Here is a 20,781-nt window from a genome sequence, read left to right as displayed (position 1 = left end):
TGAACTAGTTAGTCAATCCAGTCTCTATAGTCAAGGAATGTCCAAAACTCTTTGATCCACATAACGGAGCCGTGCAAGTGTTAGGCAATGTAGCACGTTATACCTGCAATCAAGGCTTCACGCTGTTGCACAATGCAACACGGACATGCTGGGATGGTGTCTGGGAAGGAAGGGCGCGCGTCTGTATTCGAGGTGAGCAACGTCTAGTAGTTACAAAACAAGATAATCAAAATTGTTTCCTTCTCATTGTATACAGTGGGTATTCCCTGCTCCGTTCTTGTGGCACCTGCCAATGGTGATGTGGATGTGGCAGGAGACACAGCAACTTATACTTGCGATTCTGGATTCATCCTGATTGGCAATGGTGGATTACTCATGATTGGTAATAGACAAAGAAAGTGTAAAAACGGCGTATGGTCTGGTAGACCACCACGTTGCAAAGCAGGTATTCACTTGAAACTGTCAGTATTGAGTTGACTGTAGAAGCATGATTGTTGTTGTTGGATCACAGTTGAGGTTGGATGTCCCAAACTTTTTGCTCCTGCTAATGGGAATGTCAACGTGAATGGCGATACGGCAGAGTACACATGCAACGGTGGGTTCAGACTTCAGGGCCACCGCAGACGAGTGTGTCAAAATGGTATCTGGGACGGATCGGATCCCCTGTGCGTGAAAAGTATGTGTTTAGCTCTTACTGTAATCATTCACTGAACAAGTATTGAATGCTCTTGTGTAAAGCTCCGTGCCAACAATTGGCCAACTCCGCTAATAGGATTGTCCAGGTGCAAGCCAACACGGTAACCTACACATGCAACCAAGGTTATGAACTCAACGGCAATCGAAGGCGAACATGTAACAATGGAGTATGGAGTGGACAAGTGCCCACATGCAACATAGGTTAGACAACTATACCGTTATGTATATGATCGTGTCGTATCATTGCTATGATTACAGCGGTTTGTGCTGAGGGTTCACAGTGGCGGGACGCTTGTAATCAGCTGTGCACTTGTGTGAACGGTAAAGCTCGTTGCTGTCGTGAGAGGAAAGAAATCGAGTCGATGACCGTTCAGGAAAAGCGTCTCTACGTCGATACTATCATCACCGCTTCTACAGATCCTCAGTATCGTACTCAGTATGAAACTTTGTTGGGTATTCACGAAACATATTTTGGGGAGGGTATACATGCTGTCGACCATTTCTTTCCGTGGCATCGATGGTTCTTGATCGAGTACGAAAATTTGCTGAGAAAAGTCAATTGCAATGTAACCGTTCCATACTGGGATTGGAGTCTGTCGGCTAGCAAACCATTCAATGCTTCTATCTGGGGAGACGAGGACCATCACATTGGTGGAGACGGTAAAGGACCAAAGAAATGCGTTCACACTGGAAGATTTCGAGAGAACGTCTGGTCCCTACCAGATGGCAGTTGCCTTACACGGCAATTTGAAATTGGACAGTTTCCGGGACCACTTGAGATAGCCTATATTCTCAACAGTGCTCCGTCTGACTTCTCCTATTTCGAAAACGCAACGCGAGTCAATCTCCACAACAACGTCCATTGCTGGATTAATGGCACCATGTGTTCAGATAAGTCCGCCTACGCTCCCGAATTCTTCCTCCATCACGGATTTATAGATAAACTCTGGGCAGACTGGCAAAAGAGAAGTTCGGCCCACCACAACGTATACTTCTCTACAATCACCAAACCCATGATCGCCGCCGGCCCCGTCTCTCCGGCCGACGTGATCGACAATGACAACTTGCCTGGTGATATCAGTGTGTGTTACACCGATCCGACCGCTACGTCCACGGATGACGTTTCTGTCGCGGTGAAAGATCTCAGTAACGTCGTCCTCAAGAGCATACCTCGTCCTACGTTCATGCCACTGAGTGAGAAGGCGCTCAGTCTGTTCAGGGTTTCAGCGAGGGACCGCCAGATAGCTGAGGCTATCGACCTGGACTTGAGATTGGGTACTAAAGATCGAGTTGATACCTCCAAAGTTATTTCTGTACTGGATGCTGAGATACAGAAACGTACGGGTATTAAAATTGTATCGATATGACTATGATAGGTCGACTTTTTAGTTTGAGATACATCTAAGCTTTACGTTTAGTATAGAATGTCTGTCAGTATTGAAAATGACGTTTTCGAGAAGCCAGATGGATCAAACTTTGACTTGTCACGGTGTAATTAGTTTCATGACCCCTTTCCTGTCCTTCTATTATCTCGTTTGAGCGGTTGCTGGTATCAACAACGGACCGCGGCTCATCGCAGCGGCAGATATCGTGAAGCCTGGTTCACAATATGTGTCGTTCACGTAACTGTAACAGGCGGCACGAAGCTCATCAGAAATGAATTGCCGCGCCGCAAACGGCACGCTCGTAGTGCCAGCTGCAAGACTCAGGAGGTACAAACTTTCCTATCTCTGCGGCAAACCACTGGCTGCCGCTAAAGTTTGACCAATCGTAGCTTATCTAAATCGTAGCAAACCTAAAAAACAAAGATAGATAAAGTTTTCAATTACTCTGTGAGATTGATTTTGACGCCAAGTTTGGCTCCCAAATCACACCCCTACTTGAGGACTTGCATTGGAGACGTCTACAAGAAAGACGAGACTTTCAAGCTAGTAAAGTTGCTTCTAAGATCGTGAAAAAACTTGCACCTCCTTCACTACTAACCATCCTAAAATCAAATAGAGAAGTAGAAGTTAGAAGTCACAGACACCAGAACAATTGTTACATACCAAGACCGCAAAGTGAAGGCTTGAAAAAGAGTTTTTCTTACAGAGGCGCCCAATTATGGAATAATTTGTCTTCTGCCCTCCGTCATGCACCATCTTTATCTATCTTTAGAAGACTGTACTTTAGATCTTGAACTCTAGCATATTCTTAACATTTATAAATGTATATATACTGTATATTCTGTTATGACAGGTCCCCTAGAAAGACCAGCCTTAGGCTGATAGGGCTACTTGTATAAATATATCTATCTATCTATCTATCTCTATAAGCATGGAATCAGGTGGTCACGCTTATCCGGGATATCCTTTGCTTAAAGGAACGCGGTCACGAATGCCGTCGAACTCTAGTGTACACGCGCTCTTCTTGAATCCGGAAAAACCTATTATCCCTATATCTAGCAAACGAATTCCCGTATACAGCAATCTAAAGGCTTAGCTAGATTGTCTCCAGCTTCTTCATCATTACATTCGCATCATCTCATCTGTTGGAAACACCATCTATTCTCTGTTTTGATCTAGCTGTGACGTAGCTAAAACAATTTGCGCAAGTACAGGCAGTGCTATTTTAAAGCATTCGCATAATCGCGTAACTGAGAGTAAATTTGTATCGCAACAGCAACAGAGTAATTGCTTTAAAATGGTGTACTTTGTAAAAGTGGATATGCATCGTGAAGTCGCTAATTCACGGACAAAGTTGTTGTGTTCCCTAAACCTTCTCCAAATACAGTGCGTACCTAGTAACGTCTGTTGCGAATTTTTCGGCTGCGAAGTAGTAGCAACAAAGCCATGCAAATACAAGAACACAAGTGCAATTAGTGTCCTTTTATCTACAGGTAATTATTGTGCTCCCGGAGGCAGATAAAAAGACTCCAAACACCGCAGTTAAAATATAATTTGCGAACAGAGACCGCGGCGCGGAAACGCGTTCCCTTGTTAGAACGCGGCAATCAGCGGTTTCCAGCACATCATCGTAAAGGTGAGCAGGATCGATACCAGTTTAGATGGAAACAACGATGGAGCGGTGATCGAGCCGCTCAGATTAAGTTTTATTTTAGCGGTGAGGCTAGCGGCTGCCGATCACTCGTAACGTTGATATCACGTGCCTTCGTGTGTGTGTGTGTGTGTGTGTGTGTGTGTGTGTGTGTGTGTGTGTGTGTGTGTGTGTGTGTGTGCGTGTGTGTGTGTGTGTGTGTGTGTGTGTGTGTGCGCGCGCGCGCACTCAAAACTAAAACTAAACATAAGAAAGTACATGGTCATTACTGTCTAAAGTTAATCTGCATAGCAACATCTTAACATTGCATTTTGGACAATAATTTAACAAACAGCTGTTCATGACAAACCAACTTCACTGACTGTCATATTCACTTTACAAGACAACCTTCGTGCAATAGCCTTAATGACATGATGACTGTGTAGTGACCCTAGGCTCAAGGATTCGCAGACCGAAGAATGAAAGACACCGCCAGCTGCTGTTACATGACTTTCATGATGGTCGTCTTTGTCCTTCTCGCCTCCCTCTGCAGCATGGTGTGCCGCTTGAACAAGATGTAGGGGCTGCAGAGAATTTCTCGATGAATATGTCGAAGCATGTCGATCGTCCCTGATCAAAATCAGGGTGAAATATATCACTTGGCCTTGTGAAGCTGTCACCTCAGTAACGTTGTTCTTTCCTGCAGTTAGAGTTATCAGCCTGAAGGGAATGAAACAACACATCAGTGCGAGCATCATGTCGTCAAATTCTCAAATTGTTGTGGCCACATTCTAGCAAATGGTCACCACAAACCAATAAAGAGTTAGATCATGCACAACACATCTCTTAATTCAAACTAGCATTGGATGGAATAAGGGAAATACCCCAAAATAACGTAAAGATAGTGTAAACTGATTGGGAGACATGGCGAGGCCCAATTACCATTAGGAGTTGCCCGCAACCATGATCCCGCGCACGTTGAGCAGATATGGAGTTGATTCAAGCACGGTCATGTAGACCAACAGTGACTTTCAAGTCATGCCACAAAGCTATGTCCAGAAGTGATTGAAACTGGGGTTGAGTAGCCAAGCAAAGATTAGGCAGGAAGAAGGCAATGTAGGTAGGCTTCCGATTCAACTATTTTCAACCACATATGTCCCGGACCTATCACGTAAATCTACAGTGTTTGCTTTTCCTCACCCACCGAACAAACAACCCTTGTCCTATATACGCCGTTGTATTGTAAACAGAGTCGCATTACCAGCAAAGGCATGCAGCGGAAACAGCAGAACGGCGTTCCGTTTGCGGTACCGGCAGCTGCCCACACGAGCGGCTCATACTGTAAACAAGGTTTACTGTTTCTAACACGACAAATAGCAATCTATTAGGATGCTGATCAACTTGGTAAATGACGTTTTGAGTGGTGTGTCTCACATAACCAAACTGCTAGAGTAGAATTTCGTATTAGATTTAGTTGGACTGTATGATCTTTTGAGATTTGATGCCCAGAATGGATCAATTGATGGCCTAATACGTGAACGCACTCAAGCGTACGCAAGTTGAAGACACGCTTGTTCCACATACTATACAGTACCTAAACGTACGAAAGACACGCCTGTACGTGCAAATAAATATTATCACCCAGAATAACGGGGCGTCCCGCTCTGCTGAGAGATCCTGTGGTGAACACAGACTTTAGTGAGGACGCGTAAACCTACCTCACACTTAGCAAACCACTCCTAGCATTATCACACCTCCAGACCTATATCAGTACACTAACTTCAACTTCTAGCAAACCCTCAGACCTCACATCCTCTTTGTTTCGTCATGTAGAGTTGACAATGGGTTACCTGTGTAACTACTTCCTGTACCTAGCTCCGGCTGTGGTTGGTAATCTCCACGATGCAGGATGTTGAGCACTCCCACTGTTGCTCTTGCATATAGAACAAAAGAGTAGATTCATTAATCTAGAGTAGGGAAGGCTCAATGCTCCAGAACTAAACTACGTCTTGAAATGGCCTTGAATGTACCTGAGGTCAATAGTAAAAGCGCGTAAACCAAAATCACCCCACAAGGTGTTTTCACATACCTAACAGGCTAATTGCATCCATGAACAAGAGCTCGAGTTCGATGCTTTACTGCAAAACCACCATTCACTCAGTTGGCGCTCCTGTTCTACGCATGCGAATACCACATTACCACATGTTCAGGTATTTTATCTAGAGAATGCATGTTAGCTCAACCTAATCCAATGTATATTGTATTTTACACATCCGGTCGCCAATCTGCACGCGTGCAGCTGACGTAGATAGATAGCGACTTGACGCCCATTTTTTTTGCCGGACGAACACCATCCAATTCGGTTATACGATCAGTCGTGGATCCTAACAAGTGAAGGCTTTGTGCGGTCATCAGTTGAATAACCCCTTTGTCTGCCTGATTGACGTCACCTCATTTCCTCTTCCGGTGATAGTGAGTAACGCCAACCGGTTATAACAGTGAATTGTGTCGCAACCTATTCAGTTGCTGTCTGAGGTTGCCCCAGGAAGATGCAGTCGATCGTACTACTGCTGCTTTCAACTGTCCCTGTTTTTGCGTACGGTAAGACAAACAAAACGACTCTGACATTATAAGGTTTTTTTATTTTTATTTTAACTAATTTTGTAGATTGCAAGGATCCTAGTGCACCACAAAATGGTTTTGTTCGACACACTAGTGGCAGTGACATAGCTTTGTACGGATGTGACCGAGGGTACACGTTGGAGGGTTCAATCATACGAACTTGCAAATACGGTTCTTGGGATCCTAAAAAGCCTAAGTGTTAGAGATGAAAGAGTGGTCGTTAGAGCTATACGAGATTGACTCTGCATTTGTAGGTTGCCGCACACTCAGCGACCCTGAAAATGGCCACGTTTCCGTCAGCTCAGGAGAGGCGACGTATTCGTGTGACTATGGATGTTATCTTCGTGGTCTCTCTCAGCGTACTTGCGTTAACGGAGAATGGTCTGGCACTAGACCGTACTGCCAATGTACTAGTTACGGTAAGTACACACACACACACACACACACACACACACACACACACACACACACACACACACACACACACACACACACACGCGTGCACACACAAACAGACACAAGCGCACGCACACGCACACGGACGCACACGCACGCACACACACACACACACACACACGCACGCACACGCACACGCACACGCACAAGCATACGCACACGTACGGACGCGCACGCACGCACACACAGACACACTACCTCAAAACATAAATTTATGACGACACAGAATATTTGCATTTCTATAGGTTGCCGGACTCCCAGCAACCCTGTCAATGGCCGCGTTTCCGTCATCTCAGGAAAGGCAAACTATTCATGTAATTACGGATGCGTTCTTCGTGGCCCCTCTACGCGTATTTGCGTCTACGGAAAATGGTCCGACTACAAACCATCCTGCAAATGTAACGAAACACAAAATTTTAAATTTCCGTTTGTTATTTGGATGTGACTCTATTGGTTTACTGTAGGCTGTCCACGTCTGTCTGCACCTGCGAACGGACAGGTTACTAAAATCAATTGGAAAACGGCAGAGTATTCATGCAGCTACGGTTACTGTCTTCGTGGTCCTTATAAGCGTACTTGCACTGATGGAAAATGGTCAGACTACACACCCTACTGCGAAAGAAGTAATAAAAAATAAAAATTTATGATTTTGTGTTTGCAATTTGTATGTTACTTAAATGGGTAATTGATTTTAGTTTGTCCAATTCCGAGTCCCCTTGCCAATGGTACTGTCTCCATTAAGTCTAAGCAAGTCTCCGTCAATGGATATATTAATATTAATATTACTATTGCACGCTACCAATGTAACTACGGTTACAAGCTTCATGGTCTTTCTGAACGTAATTGTACTGACGGTCAATGGTCAGGCTACAAACCCTACTGCAAGAGAGGTAGGAAAAATAAAAATTCTAAATTTGGATTTCTCATTGGGTGTGATTTTAATGTTTCACTGTAGCCTGTCCAAATCTTCCGGCACCTGCAAACGGCGGAGTTACGATCAACTCATACGCGGCAAAGTATTCATGCAATCACGGTTACTCTCTTCGTGGTCCTTCTACGCGTACTTGCAGTAACGGACAGTGGTCAGGTTACACACCCTACTGCGAAAGAGGTAGTAAACAAAAATTAATATTTATAAAGTTTCCTCTGTCATTTGAGTGTAATTTTAGAATGTAGAACTCCGAGTCGTCCCGCCAATGGTTATGTCTCCGTGAATCAAAACGTTGCTACATACAGGTGTAAATATGGCTACTACCTTATTGGTCCATCTCGACTTGTCTGTGAATATGGCAGCTGGTCTGGTTACAGTCCAACTTGTGTCAGAAGTAATTGTTGCGTTTGAATTCAAAGCGTACCGAGTGTGACTTGTGTGTGTGTGCTTCTTTCTAGACTGTTCCTCTCTCAGTCGCCCTGCCAATGGCCGTGTTGTTATAGAGGGGGGAACAGCAACATACACGTGTAATTTGGGTTACACTCTTCATGGTTCATCTGTACGTAAGTGCAGTGGCGGTCGGTGGTCTGGTTACGCCTCGACGTGTATCAGAAGTAACAATATTTTGATTAAATACTTGCTGAGTGATGGTTTGCTGTACTGCTTCTTTGATTCCAGAGTCATGTGGAAAACCCCCTGAACCTCGTTATGGGTACGTACGCGTGTCGAGTAGTGGAAGATCAGCCATCTACATATGTAACAAAGGTTACAACCAGGTTGGCAATGCTTACAGGTCGTGTTCTAACGGTCAATGGACTGGAGCCACTCCCAGCTGTAATAAGACTTTGTTGATTTCTTCTTAGTCATGATTTTGACTGCTTTCTATGCACAGGTTGTCTAGTCTTGTCGAATCCTATCAATGGTCGCGTGATCATTGGCAATGATGTTGCCACATATTCATGTAATTATGGATATCGACTTGTGGGCAATAAGCAGCGAACATGTAAAAATTCTGTCTGGAACGGCCGAGCTCCAACTTGTGTCAAGATCGATGGTAACTGCAGTTTTTTCCATCCTTTTACAGTGCATGATACCTGTCAGCATTCATATTCTATTGGCATTGGCTCTTAATTTCTTTCTTTCGTTAAAGAGCGATGTCCGGTCTTGTCAAACCCACTCAATGGTTCCGTCACTATAATTCCTAGTGGACGGATTGCGGTGTACACATGCAATCCCGGTTATGAAATAAGAGGTTCCTCACTTCGAATGTGTCAAAGAAATGGACAGTGGTCTGGAGTCGCTCCTGTGTGTATTAGAACACAAGGTACTATAAAAATTTAGGCAGCAGTTTGTTGAAATAGTTAATCTATTTTGAGTCTATATAGTCAAGGAATGTCCAAGACTCTCTGGTCCCCTAAACGGAACTGTGCAAGTGTCAGGCAATGTAGCACGTTATACCTGCAATCAAGGCTTTGCGCTGCTGGGCAATGCAACACGAACATGCCGGGATGGTGTCTGGGGAGGAAGCGCACCCGTCTGCATTCGATGTGAGCCACGTCCCTAGTAGTTCAGCTAAAAATCGATATATTCAAAATTGTTTTCCTCTTTTTATACAGTGGTTATTCCCTGCCCTACTATTGTGGGACTTGCCAATGGTGTTGTGGATGTGCAGGGCAACACAGTAACTTACACATGTAATTCTGGATTCATCCTGATTGGTAATAGACAGAGAACGTGTAGAAACGGTGTATGGTCTGGCAGCCGACCACGTTGTGATGCAGGTATTCACTTGAATTGGTCAGTAGTGAGTTGACTGTAAGAGCATGATTGTTGTTGTTGTATCAGTGGTGGTCCCATGTCCTATACTTGTTGCTCCTACTAATGGAAATGTCAACGTGAATGGCGATACTGCAGAGTACTCATGCAACGATGGGTTCAGACTTCAGGGCAACCGCAGACGAGAGTGTCGAAATGGTATCTGGGACGGATCGGATCCCATGTGCGTGAGAAGTATGTGTTCAGCTGTTAGTGTAATTATCAACTGAACACGTATTGAATGCTTTCTGTCGTGTGTGTAAAGTCCCGTGCCCTGAATTGGTCAACCCCGCGAATGGTGCTGTCCAGGTGCAAGGCAACACAGCAATCTACACATGCAACCAAGGTTTCGAATTAAACGGCAATCGAAGGCGAACATGCAGCAATGGAGTATGGAGTGGACAAGAGCCCACATGCGACAGAGGTTAGACAACTATACCGTTATGTATATTTCCCTGTCTTTGATGACATCATTGTTATGATTACAGAGGTTTGTGCTGAAAATTCCCAGTGGAGGGATAGCTGTAATCAACTGTGCACTTGCGTGGGCGGGGAAGCTCGTTGTTGTCGTGAAAGAAAAGACATCGAGTCGATGACCGTTCAAGAAAGGCGTCTCCATGTCGATGCTGTCATCACAGCCTCTACAGATCCTCAGTATCGTACTCAGTATGAAACTTTGTTGGGTATTCACAGAACGCAGTTTGGGAGTGGTATACATGCTGTTGACCAGTTCTTGCCCTGGCATCGATGGTTCTTGATCGAGTACGAAAATTTACTGAGAAGAGTCAATTGCAATGTGACCGTGCCATACTGGGATTGGAGTCTGTGGGCCAGCCAACCATTCAGTGCTTCTCTTTGGGGCGCCGAAGACCATCACCTTGGTGGAGACGGTGGAGGACCCCAGAACTGCGTTCAGACTGGAAGATTTCGAGGAAACACCTGGTCTTTACCAGTTGGCAGTTGTCTTACCCGGCAATTCTCAAACGGTCAGTTTCCTGGACCAGTTGAAGTAGCCGGAGTCCTCAACAATGATCCGCCTCAATTCACTAATTTCGAAGTTGGACTGCGAGTCAATCTCCACAACAGTGTCCACTGTTGGATTGGTGGCACCATGTGCTCAAGAAATTCTGCCTATGCTCCCGAATTCTTCCTCCATCACGGATATATAGACAAACTCTGGGCCGACTGGCAAGAGAGGAGCTCGGCCCACCACAACGCACACTTCTCTACATTGACCGACCCCATGATCGCCGCCGGCTCCGTCACTCCGGCCGATGTGATCGACAATGACAACTTGCCTGGTGATATCAGCGTGTGTTACACGGATCCGACCGCCTCGCCCATAGCGGACGTTGCTGTCGCGTTGAGAGGGCTTAGCAACGTCGTCCTCCAGACTGTATCTCGTCCAACATTCATGCCAATGAATAATGAGTCGTTCAATCTGTTCGGAGTTTCAGCGAGTGACCGCCAGATAGCAGAGGCTATCGACAGTGAAATGAGATCGGGAACTGAGACCGAAGCTGCTACGCCTGGTGATCTTTCTACACTTGACGCTATTGTGCAGGAACGTACGGGCATTACTGTGGATTCAATGGGAATGTGAGAGGTGGACGTTTGAGTTTGACAATTATACAGTTTGGTATAAAATGACGGTTGTTGTCAAGTGCACAACGTTTAGAAATTTCGTTCTGTCTGTGTAGTTTATGAAAAGGTTGCAGACTTTGTGAGACGTAAACTCAATCATAAATTTGTCGTCAGGCGCTAAAGCATGCGGGTTGGGGTAGGAAGCTAGACCATGGTGTGCAAACGTACTGGCCCTACTAGTAAGGGGTACATAACTGAACTCCCAAATTCGTGCCTTTGACATTTTTGTATGGATTTTATAATGTGCCATATCTTGCAAATTTTCCTATTTTTTTGGGTAATCTATAAAAGAGTCTAGTTTTGCGTTCTCCTTTACTGAATAGCTGCAGGCTACCCAAAGTCACAGTTCCGTAAACCATAACGAATCAACATCGCTACATACGTCGTCCTTTAAGAAATAATACCTTTCTTTCACCGTTAGAATTTGATTGCACTGAAACGACAAAAGCCTTATAACACTTGCAAATCCAAAGTCCTTATAGTTACAGATAGTACAGTACTAATGGAAAGTCACACATCCGGGTGTTGTAAAAATGGGAAATGTACATTAGAATGGTCATCGAAACAGACAGGTAAGATCTGTGCTGCTATGTATACGATTCACTTGGACTGTCTCTTGTGTTTCCACTTGGAGGCCGTAGTTGGAAAGTTGAAAACAACCTACAGTGGCACTTACATTAGTCATAACGACGTTAACAAATTTGGTGCCTGCAAAGTTTGTGAGCAAGTCAACACAATGGGAGCGGCTGTTGCTTCTTAGGCAAATTGCGTCGGAACCGGTCCAGCTGCCAATGATACAGTCCCTATTTCCGTTTTCATACAAGCAAGTATACGGACCGTCATCTTACCGTGTAGTTACCCAACCTCATGATGGCGTAACCATTTATAGCAGGACGGTTCACATTCAATCACTTGAGCGGCAGTACAGAAAATAAACAAATAGTTATAGATGTCATGTGTACGGCTACACCTGTGCGCTCACGCACTCACACCCTCCCACCCTCACTTTACGCATTGGATGAGAGGTCCATCCCATTGATGAGATCTATATTGAATGCATTGAGCGTAAAAATCGCCCTCCGCCTTAATTAATTAAACTCATCATTGCAAGCTATGCTGGTCTTCCTCTCGACAGGAGTTGGAGACTCTAGCCCCAAACTTTTATATGTTTCTTAACAAGTAACAAAATCGATCTGGCCAGATAACATTTTGCTTTGGCCAGGCGCTCATTGACAAATACTTCTGTTTAGTAGAAAAAGCAGAGTAAACAACTAATGCATTTGCTGCCGTCTCTGCCAAGAAGTTGCCAACCTTTATAAATCTGATCTATGACAAGTTTTAGAATACTCGTTTTGCTGTAAATTGAAACCTTGATAACGCACAATAGCATAAAAATTTATTACCCCTATTTACTCTTGTTTTACAGTGAAATTTGTTTCTGCTGCTCATAGTTTCCACTACCATACTCTTAGCCTACCAGACCATGCACCTCGCGCCGTCATTCCTGGTTCCCGTATGAAATGGTCTGGTACAAGGCTACATACTCTAAACAGTTAGCCAATCGACTTACATATAGTTAAAGACATCACGAAAAGTTCTCAGTATGCAGCTAATTGTTTATTAATTTCTCGTAAAAATATAAATAACATGGCGCAAATCAACCGCACCTAATTGACGTCATTGGAAGTAACAATGACAGAAGCAATCACCAGAGTCGCCAGCCTTTCATAGTTGGAAGCCAGACTGCCAGCTCACATCAAACACAATTAATAAATATTTATATTGAATAAATAGAAATCAGCCATATGTGGGAGTGATTGCCCATGGCATGACGCCCTTCATATATATTTTATTATTTATTATATTATTTATTATTAATAATGTCATTAATAATAATCAAAACGATTCACAAAAACAGAACTACAGCTAGTGCAGACATACATCAGGGGCGGATCCATAGAGGGTTCAGGGGGTTGCAACCCCGTCTTTTCCAATAGGCGTGGTTCAATAATTTATATAATTTCATTGGAAAAGAGAAAATCAGTAATGCTATAAATAACTGCTACCAGGTCAACCCTCTCTTTCAAAAATTCCTGGATCCGGCCTAGTACATGTACCTTAACACAGTCGTCAATATCCTCGGATTCCCGACCAAGTTAAAAAATCAAGTAGACAAATCATCTACCGTACTCGATAGTAACCTGTTTCGTCCTCTTTGTTGGCTTATCAAGTGTCCTGTTGTAAAAATGAACAAAAGAACCTAAAAGTAAATACAAGAGCTCTATAGACCTGCAAATTCAGAACAACCAAGTGCAAGCCGTCGAAAACATGCTTAATTAAATCGCTAACAGATTACCTTGGGCTAGCTGATTGCTTTCCAGCCTAGCGGTCACTGTAATTACTTGCGGACAGAAGAAGTGACGCATGCGTAGCATGCGATGTAGACTCGCGTGGCCAGACCTTCGGCGTGGGCCTCTGGAACGAGATACCTTGTAACCAGGGGGCGTACGCAGGATTTCTCTAGAGGGGGTTCGTAACTAAGTTGCCGAAAAGTTAAGTGCTGTACTACTTTATAGATTTATATTATTTTTTACAGATAATTTCAATGTATCCAAAATCGGGAGTCTCGTTGTGTCTTCTGCTGTCCCCATATGTAATGGTGCTGTGTAGTTGCGCTCATGCGGCATTGCCTAATTCGAATTCCGCCATTACCTACCGCCTAGAGGGGGTTCGTCCGAACCCCCTCGAACCCCCTCTGCGTACGCCCCTGGTAACAATCAAATCTGAGTTTGAAGCAATCTTGTTTTGGGTTATATAACCATGTTGTTTTTACGGCCATAAGAAAAATTGTGGCTCCGGGCTAAACGTTGTGGCCTTAGACAATAGAAAATGGTAATTAATTATTATATATTAGTTTTCAATTTTACAACATGTTTTGTTGTTAATGTGAACCATGGATTGTGGAACGACGGCGTCACGCAGTCAGACCCTACCGGAAGCATGACGCGGCGGTAGGGTTTGGCTACGCGAGTCTAAGGTAGACGTACTGTATGAATATTGTGGGTTGGCCATAGTTACATTAACGTTAGATATTAAGTGTGACTGCATAATGGGTGTCGGTGTGCACGTGTGTTGTCTGTCTGTCTGTCAGCTTATCTGTCTGTCTGTCAGTATACCTGTATGTCCATCATCTGTACGTATGAGATTTACAAAATTTGTTTTGTTTGTGTAGATTATGACGCGGTCACAACTATGTAAATTATATATATTTAATTAAACAAGCTATTACAGTTCTTCTGCATGTTTCTAATATACTCACACAGAAACAGAAACCTATCGTAAGGTTCTTTGTTTTGTCTGTTTACATCTTGTTGCTAATTAATAATTTACATCAGATTTATAGAACTTAGTACAGCACATGATTTACTTTAGCTCAAGTCAAAGCGCACGTTATGTAGATAAACTATACTATATTGGTGGGCATGTACTGTAGGAGATGAGGATAAAGATCATAAATTCATAAATACATATCCATCCCTACATACCCATGATTTTTTAAAATGTATTTATGCTTGTACTATATTATTTTGAAAATATGATCTCACAATGCTACGAAGCTATAAATTATCAAGCATCCACCACAACAAGCATACGCCCTCGAACAATAAGTAAATGTCTAGTAGCACGAATGGCATAATTTTCAGTGCAACCATTTCGTATATAGATCACCATTAATAATTAAATTGACAAAAATAATTAACATAATCTATTTCTAAACATAAAATCTGCGTACTTAATTGTAACACTTTCCATTTGCCGTTTGTGTAGACTGCCTTATTACCCTCCATTTTGTAGCCATTGAAACAGCTATAATAAACTTTGTCTCTGGGTAGATAAAAATGACCACCATGAGCAATCTTTCCTGGAATGGGATAGTCTACAAGAAAAATAAGTTTACACGGGGCAATTAGTTAATTACCTAGCATGCCACTTAGTTACTCTCTTTGATGCAAACCGGAGGAGATCACATCTACTTGGTAGTGTTATGGTTACATTTTCTCACCGACTGTCTGTAAAGGTAGCATCCTTAGGAGCACGAATATATATAGTTTGAAGAACAGGACTGCCTTTACCAAATTTGGGTGCCGAAAGACGTGGTGAACAGTCTGCGTAATGCATATGTACCTACTTAGTTAACACAATAGAGATCGATTGTGTCATTTTACATTTTAGGCAAACTGGGTCAGAACCGGTCCAGCTGCCATTGATACACTGCCGAGTTTAGCTTCCAAATACGAAATACAGATGTATACACAAATATCTTGCTGAGTAGTTACCCAACCTAATGAAGACCAGGCCATAAGCAGAATTGGTCAAATGTGAACACTTGGAAGGCACGAAATAATCAAAGAGACAATTGTTATATAGCTATACACTCTCACTTCCTCATTCCAGCGCACGCACCTAGACATGCCCATGCACACACGTTTACCATGCACACACATACACACGCACACACCCAGCCACCCAGCCACACACACACACACACACACACACACACACACACACACACACACACACACACACACACACACACACACACACACACACACACACACACACATTTACGCTTCTATGAGAGGTCCATCCCAATAACGAGATGTATCGCATTTGATAAAAACATAGCCCTCCGATCTATGTACCCATCGTTGCACTGGTAGATGGCTATGTCGTTCTCTAGGTCTACATCAACATAACCGTTCTCGGGTTCAACAGGAATCGGACACCCTAACAAACATACTAATTTAAGTTTTTTTGTTAAGATTTTCAAACGGTAATCCCGCATCTTACTTTTTAAGCATTTTGGCTAGCAAAGGTTCCAGCCGTAACCTTGGAAACAAAGTCTTTCACTTTGACCCTCCAGTCTGTATCCACTGTTGCACAAGTATTTGGCATTCGTCGCAGTCTGGTTGACGACTCCGTTCTCAGGACTCTCTAACCTCGGACACCCTGTTTACACAAACAGAAGAAGTCTCTATAGCAAACGTATAGTGTTAGATCTAGAAACATAATTATTATCTTACATGGGGTGCATGTAGGCGGATATCTAAGACTCCAACTCAATACAGTGCAATGCATGATACTAGGACCGTCCAGCTTGTACCCTTCATTGCATGTAAATGTGGCTACTGCATGGACGTTGTGATTTGACCTTTCTATTATCAAGAGTGCTTGGATTCAGACACACTGCACAATAAGACAAGGTACCACTATAGACTTATTTCTATTATTTTGTCTGTCTTTCTTCTTTCCATTGGTGTTAGACTGTTTTGTGGCAATTATGTTGTATACTCAAATAGACACAGAACAACTGTATACATCTCACTTGAATTGGAAGAAAGAGGACAAAGTATGACAGCCAGAAGCAGTGAGGTATCAAGTGGGTATAACTTGACACTATTAATCAATGATGCTATTACTGTTTGCATCACAATGTAGAGACTGAATGACTTCCACCACAAAGGCTAGGCTTCGATTATTGTGACCGACACTGACGTCAATTGTGGTGCATGCTTTCCACCACTTTTCCTATCGGTTTTAATAACTGGATATCCGCATTATCGTGAAGTTGAATACTCACTAATGACTATAATTGCTACCCTGACCGTGAGTGTCAATCAACGATAGAGGAGATATTCTAAGTCCTGTAACTCACAATTTGCTTTATTCAAAAGTAACTGCTAGACTTGTAACGTTTACTCAACATGCAGTTGGTCTAATTGTTGGTTAGTCTCGTTTATCGTTGATATTAATTATAAAAATGTTTACGTGCTGATGGATTCTCTCCAGGTCATTTGCCGTTCTGATGGTGTCGTTAACATCTCAATTGGCGTATACACGTATAGATTCAATTATTTGTATAGAGCACAATCTAGAGCACAAGTAATGGGAAAGAGCAACAACAGACATGATAGAATAATTTATGATTTCTAGGTATTGCAACTAGTCAATGTCGTCAGTGGAAGGCAACAACATGAAGGCAGTTGTGGTTTTCAAATAAAGATTGTTTTAGGAGAGTTTCTTTGCAAATTAGTGCCCTCCGCTGTCTATCTGTTTACTGGTTTCCGGACGTCTGCCAAACTCATTTGATAACGATGTACGCAGCGGATTACAACGTTACCCGGCCGTCAGCTGCGCTCGTAAGTGTACACGTCGCATCAACTGCTTTTCCGTTTTGTACGAAAAACATCAGACTAGCCCCTGATGGCCATGCAACGTGCAGCAAGTTAGAGAAAACAGCTCGTTCTGTACCGTCTTCTCTCACGGTCGTCAGTGTTATATGGGAACTTATGTGTAGGAGTTTGGGCAATATGGCTTCAGTGACGAAGTGGGAATTCATTCTCTCGTATAATCCTCGCGTGCGTTAATTAATAATCATAAGCAAGCTCTTACAGTTAGTGGACATATCAGTAGGATTCTTTGTTTTCCTCTGTTTAAATCTTTTTGTTAATTATTTTACATCAGATCTTATTTAGTACAGTAAATTCTAATTACTATAACTAGCTCAAGTCAAAGGAGACGGCGAATATAAACAAGACAATGAAATCTGTATAGATAACGCGCGTGACGTGGATATACACTACACTATTCCAGTGGGTGTGTAATTAAAATGTGATGTAGGGTGACAAGAATAAATGAAATAATTAAGTTTACATACATCCTACATATTCGTCATTTTCTCAAAATGTTTTATACTTGCACTATACTATTTTTGGAAATGAAATCTCGCAATGCTAGGAAGCTAGAAATCATCATGCATCTACTACAACAAGCACACGCCTTCAAGCAATTAGTAAATGTCTAGTAGCATAAACGTCCTCATCTTCAGTGCAACCCAATAGTATTCCGTACATAAAGCACCACTAATAAATATATCAACAAGCATAATTAATTAACAAAATTCGTTTCTATGGACATACAAAATCAGCGTACTTTAATACTTGTGACACTTTGGAAAAGAGCCCCATTTGCTATTTGTGCAGACAACCTTGTGATTGCCTTCCATTACATAACCCGTGTGACAGTAATAATAGACTGTATCTCCAGCTAATAAGTAATGACCACCATTAGAAAGCTGTTCTGGGATGGTGCAGTCTACAAGAGAAATATCTTTACAAGGAACAATTAATTAACTGAAATGCGGCGTGTTTACTCTCTTTGATGCAAACTGGAGGATATCCCTTCCACTTGCCTTTGTCACATTTTCTCACCGACTGTCCATAAAGGTAGTATCCTTTGGAGCACGAATAGGTGGCAGCTAGAACACCCTCATCGACTTTACCAAATTTGGGCGCCGAAAGAAATTGTGGGCAAACTGCGTAAATGCATTTTGTACTATATTGATTAACACAATAGTGATCGGTTGTGACTTCTTACCTAGTACGCAAATTGGGTCGGAATCAGTCCAGTTGCCATTGATACATTTCCGATTTTCGCTTCCATGCAAGTAGTACGGATAATTACACAAATATCTTACAGAGTAGTTACCTAGCCCCATGATGGCCAGGCCATGAGCAGGATTGGTCAAATTTGAACACTTGGGAGGCACTGAATAGATCAAAGAGACAATTAGATAGATATAATTTACGGCTACATTATTACCCCTCACGTCAGCGCAGGCACTCACACACGCCCACACACAGCCACGCCCCCACACAGCCACCCCCACACAGCCGCCCACACACATACACACACCCCCACACAAACACACACACACACACACACACACACACACACACACACACAGAGAGACACAAACACACACACACACACACACACACACACACACACACACACACACACACACACACACACACACACACACACACACACACACACCCAACCCCCAACCCAAACCCAATCCCTACACACACATTCTACGCATTCTATGGGAGGCCCATCCCATTGACGAGATCCATCACATTGAATTAGAGCATCTCCGTTCGCCCTATACCCATCGTTGCAATAGTAGACAGCAATGTCGTTTTCTAAGTCTACATCAACATGACCGTTCTCAGGATCGACAAGAATCGGACACTCTAACAAAGGTACCAAATTTATGTTTTTGCAAGAGTCTCCAACAGTAACCTTGCATCTTACTTTTTAAACATTTTGGCTCATAAAGGTTCCAGCCGTGACCTTGCAAACAAAGTCTTTCACTTCGACCCTCCAGTCTGTATCCGCTGTTGCACGAGTATTTGGCATACGTCGCAGTCTGGTTGACGACTCCGTTTTCAGGATTCTTTAACCTCGGACACCCTGTTTACAAAAACGAAAGAAATCTCTATAGCAATCCTAGAGTCTTATATCTAGAACATATTTATTATCTTACATGGTATGCATGTAGGCGGATATCTAGGACTCCAACCAAAAACAGTGCAATGCATTGTTCTACGACCGTTCAGCTTGTACCCTTCGTTGCATGTGAATGTAGCTACTGGCCGTTGCAATTTGACTTTTCCATTAGCAGGACTCTTTGGATTGGGACAAACTACACAATAAGAAGACAACGTACAAATAAATATATTCATTCTTCATTGCTCCGTCGTTCTTCTTTCCAATCGGATTAGACTAGCTTTTGTCGACTAGATTTTAGACTCAAGAAAAACTGTATGAATCTCACGTGAACTGGAAGGAAGAGGACAGAGTACGACAGCCAGCAGTAGCAGCACAAAGATCCTTGTCATACGAAGCATTGGTGGAGTATCACTTGACACGAACTGCCGATCACTGATGCTGCTACTCTTTGCAGCACTCTATATGGGCTGAATAACTTCCACTACTGAAGAAAGGCTTCATTGTTACTGAAACCGACTTCAACTGGATATCCACGCTAACTTGATTTTGATTACTCATTAGCGAAAACCGCATCTAGTGCGCACTCGCTCAAACCACTTGCGGAAGTGGTTTGAAGTCAATACACATTTGCGGCTGCGTGCACGTTTTTAGTCTCGCGTAGCCAGCCCCCGCGTGTCATATTTTCCCGGCGAAAATGGGTCTAGTTAACAGCCTTTGATGTCGCTGCGTGCCAGAAACCGGCTATGTAAAGACCGAACTCAACATCAAAGGCTGTTCATCAGACACACTTTCCGCCCGGAAGTATGACGCGGTGGAATGGGGTCTGGGTATGCGAGACTACACGCATGTGGCACCACGCTTACACACAGCTCTTCGTGTCGGTATTTAGGCAGCAGTTGATCTGCAAGTATAAAAAGTTTTGGGAAAATGATGGGTATGTAGGGATGGATATGTACTTATTCATGCTCGTCTCCTACATCACATCGAGTACTGTGAGTGTCACACACATGACTGTTGCGTTTTAGATTGAAACTGCCGCAAGTAACTAGTTTACCCATCATTGTTTCAAAATGTTTTTATACCTGTTTCTAGTTACGTATAGATGAAGTGGTTTTTGTCTCGCTCCAATCTGTTTTGCTACTTTGAGTGTTTAGCCAGAGGTGCTTGGTTGAAGATGGAAATGATGCGTGCAGCTTGACGTAACATATTGATTGCATCAACATATCTAGACAACTCCCATATTT

At 43.1% G+C, this 20,781-nt stretch overlaps 3 protein-coding genes and 1 long non-coding RNA gene across 6 annotated transcripts; 2 read left to right on the top strand and 2 right to left on the bottom strand.

Moving 5' to 3' along the window:
* The first annotated feature begins 375 nt into the window (after positions 1–375).
* Positions 376–2,180, top strand: LOC134192860 (putative tyrosinase-like protein tyr-3). The gene is made up of 4 exons (XM_062661619.1): positions 376–445; positions 512–676; positions 739–897; positions 955–2,180. Exons 1-4 carry the CDS (start codon positions 376–378, stop codon positions 2,061–2,063), a joined length of 1,503 nt encoding a protein of 500 aa, XP_062517603.1. The 3' UTR covers positions 2,064–2,180.
* Positions 2,181–3,999: 1,819 nt separating this feature from the next.
* LOC134193429 (uncharacterized) lies at positions 4,000–13,594 on the bottom strand. Of its 2 annotated transcripts, none has more exons than XR_009972080.1 (3): positions 13,536–13,594; positions 13,370–13,439; positions 4,000–4,431 (listed from the first exon to the last, which is right to left on the bottom strand). It is a non-coding gene; the product is annotated as an uncharacterized LOC134193429 (long non-coding RNA). The 2 variants fall into 2 exon arrangements; XR_009972081.1 differs by having other exon boundaries at positions 13,381–13,439.
* On the top strand, positions 6,257–11,282 carry LOC134193427 (sushi, von Willebrand factor type A, EGF and pentraxin domain-containing protein 1-like). The gene is made up of 17 exons (XM_062662259.1): positions 6,257–6,312; positions 6,379–6,531; positions 6,588–6,752; positions 7,035–7,187; positions 7,254–7,412; positions 7,485–7,679; positions 7,745–7,900; positions 7,959–8,114; positions 8,179–8,334; positions 8,399–8,554; positions 8,613–8,774; positions 8,871–9,044; positions 9,106–9,267; positions 9,337–9,501; positions 9,566–9,730; positions 9,801–9,959; positions 10,024–11,282. Exons 1-17 carry the CDS (start codon positions 6,261–6,263, stop codon positions 11,136–11,138), a joined length of 3,603 nt encoding a protein of 1,200 aa, XP_062518243.1. The 5' UTR covers positions 6,257–6,260; the 3' UTR covers positions 11,139–11,282.
* Positions 13,595–17,871: 4,277 nt separating the features above from the next.
* On the bottom strand, positions 17,872–19,645 carry LOC134193419 (limulus clotting factor C-like). 2 transcript variants are annotated; one of them, XM_062662251.1, is made up of 7 exons: positions 19,572–19,645; positions 19,340–19,498; positions 19,114–19,278; positions 18,617–18,787; positions 18,393–18,554; positions 18,173–18,334; positions 17,872–18,102 (listed from the first exon to the last, which is right to left on the bottom strand). In XM_062662251.1, exons 1-6 carry the CDS (start codon positions 19,624–19,626, stop codon positions 18,174–18,176), a joined length of 873 nt encoding a protein of 290 aa, XP_062518235.1. In that variant the 5' UTR covers positions 19,627–19,645; the 3' UTR covers positions 17,872–18,102; position 18,173. The 2 variants fall into 2 exon arrangements, with proteins under 2 accessions (XP_062518235.1, XP_062518236.1); XM_062662252.1 differs by lacking the exon at positions 19,114–19,278.
* Positions 19,646–20,781: the final 1,136 nt, after the last annotated feature.

Source organism: Corticium candelabrum, chromosome 17 (genome assembly GCF_963422355.1).
Source record: "Corticium candelabrum chromosome 17, ooCorCand1.1, whole genome shotgun sequence".
Taxonomy (NCBI): domain Eukaryota; kingdom Metazoa; phylum Porifera; class Homoscleromorpha; order Homosclerophorida; family Plakinidae; genus Corticium; species Corticium candelabrum.
This window is presented reverse-complemented; position numbering and strand designations above follow the sequence as displayed.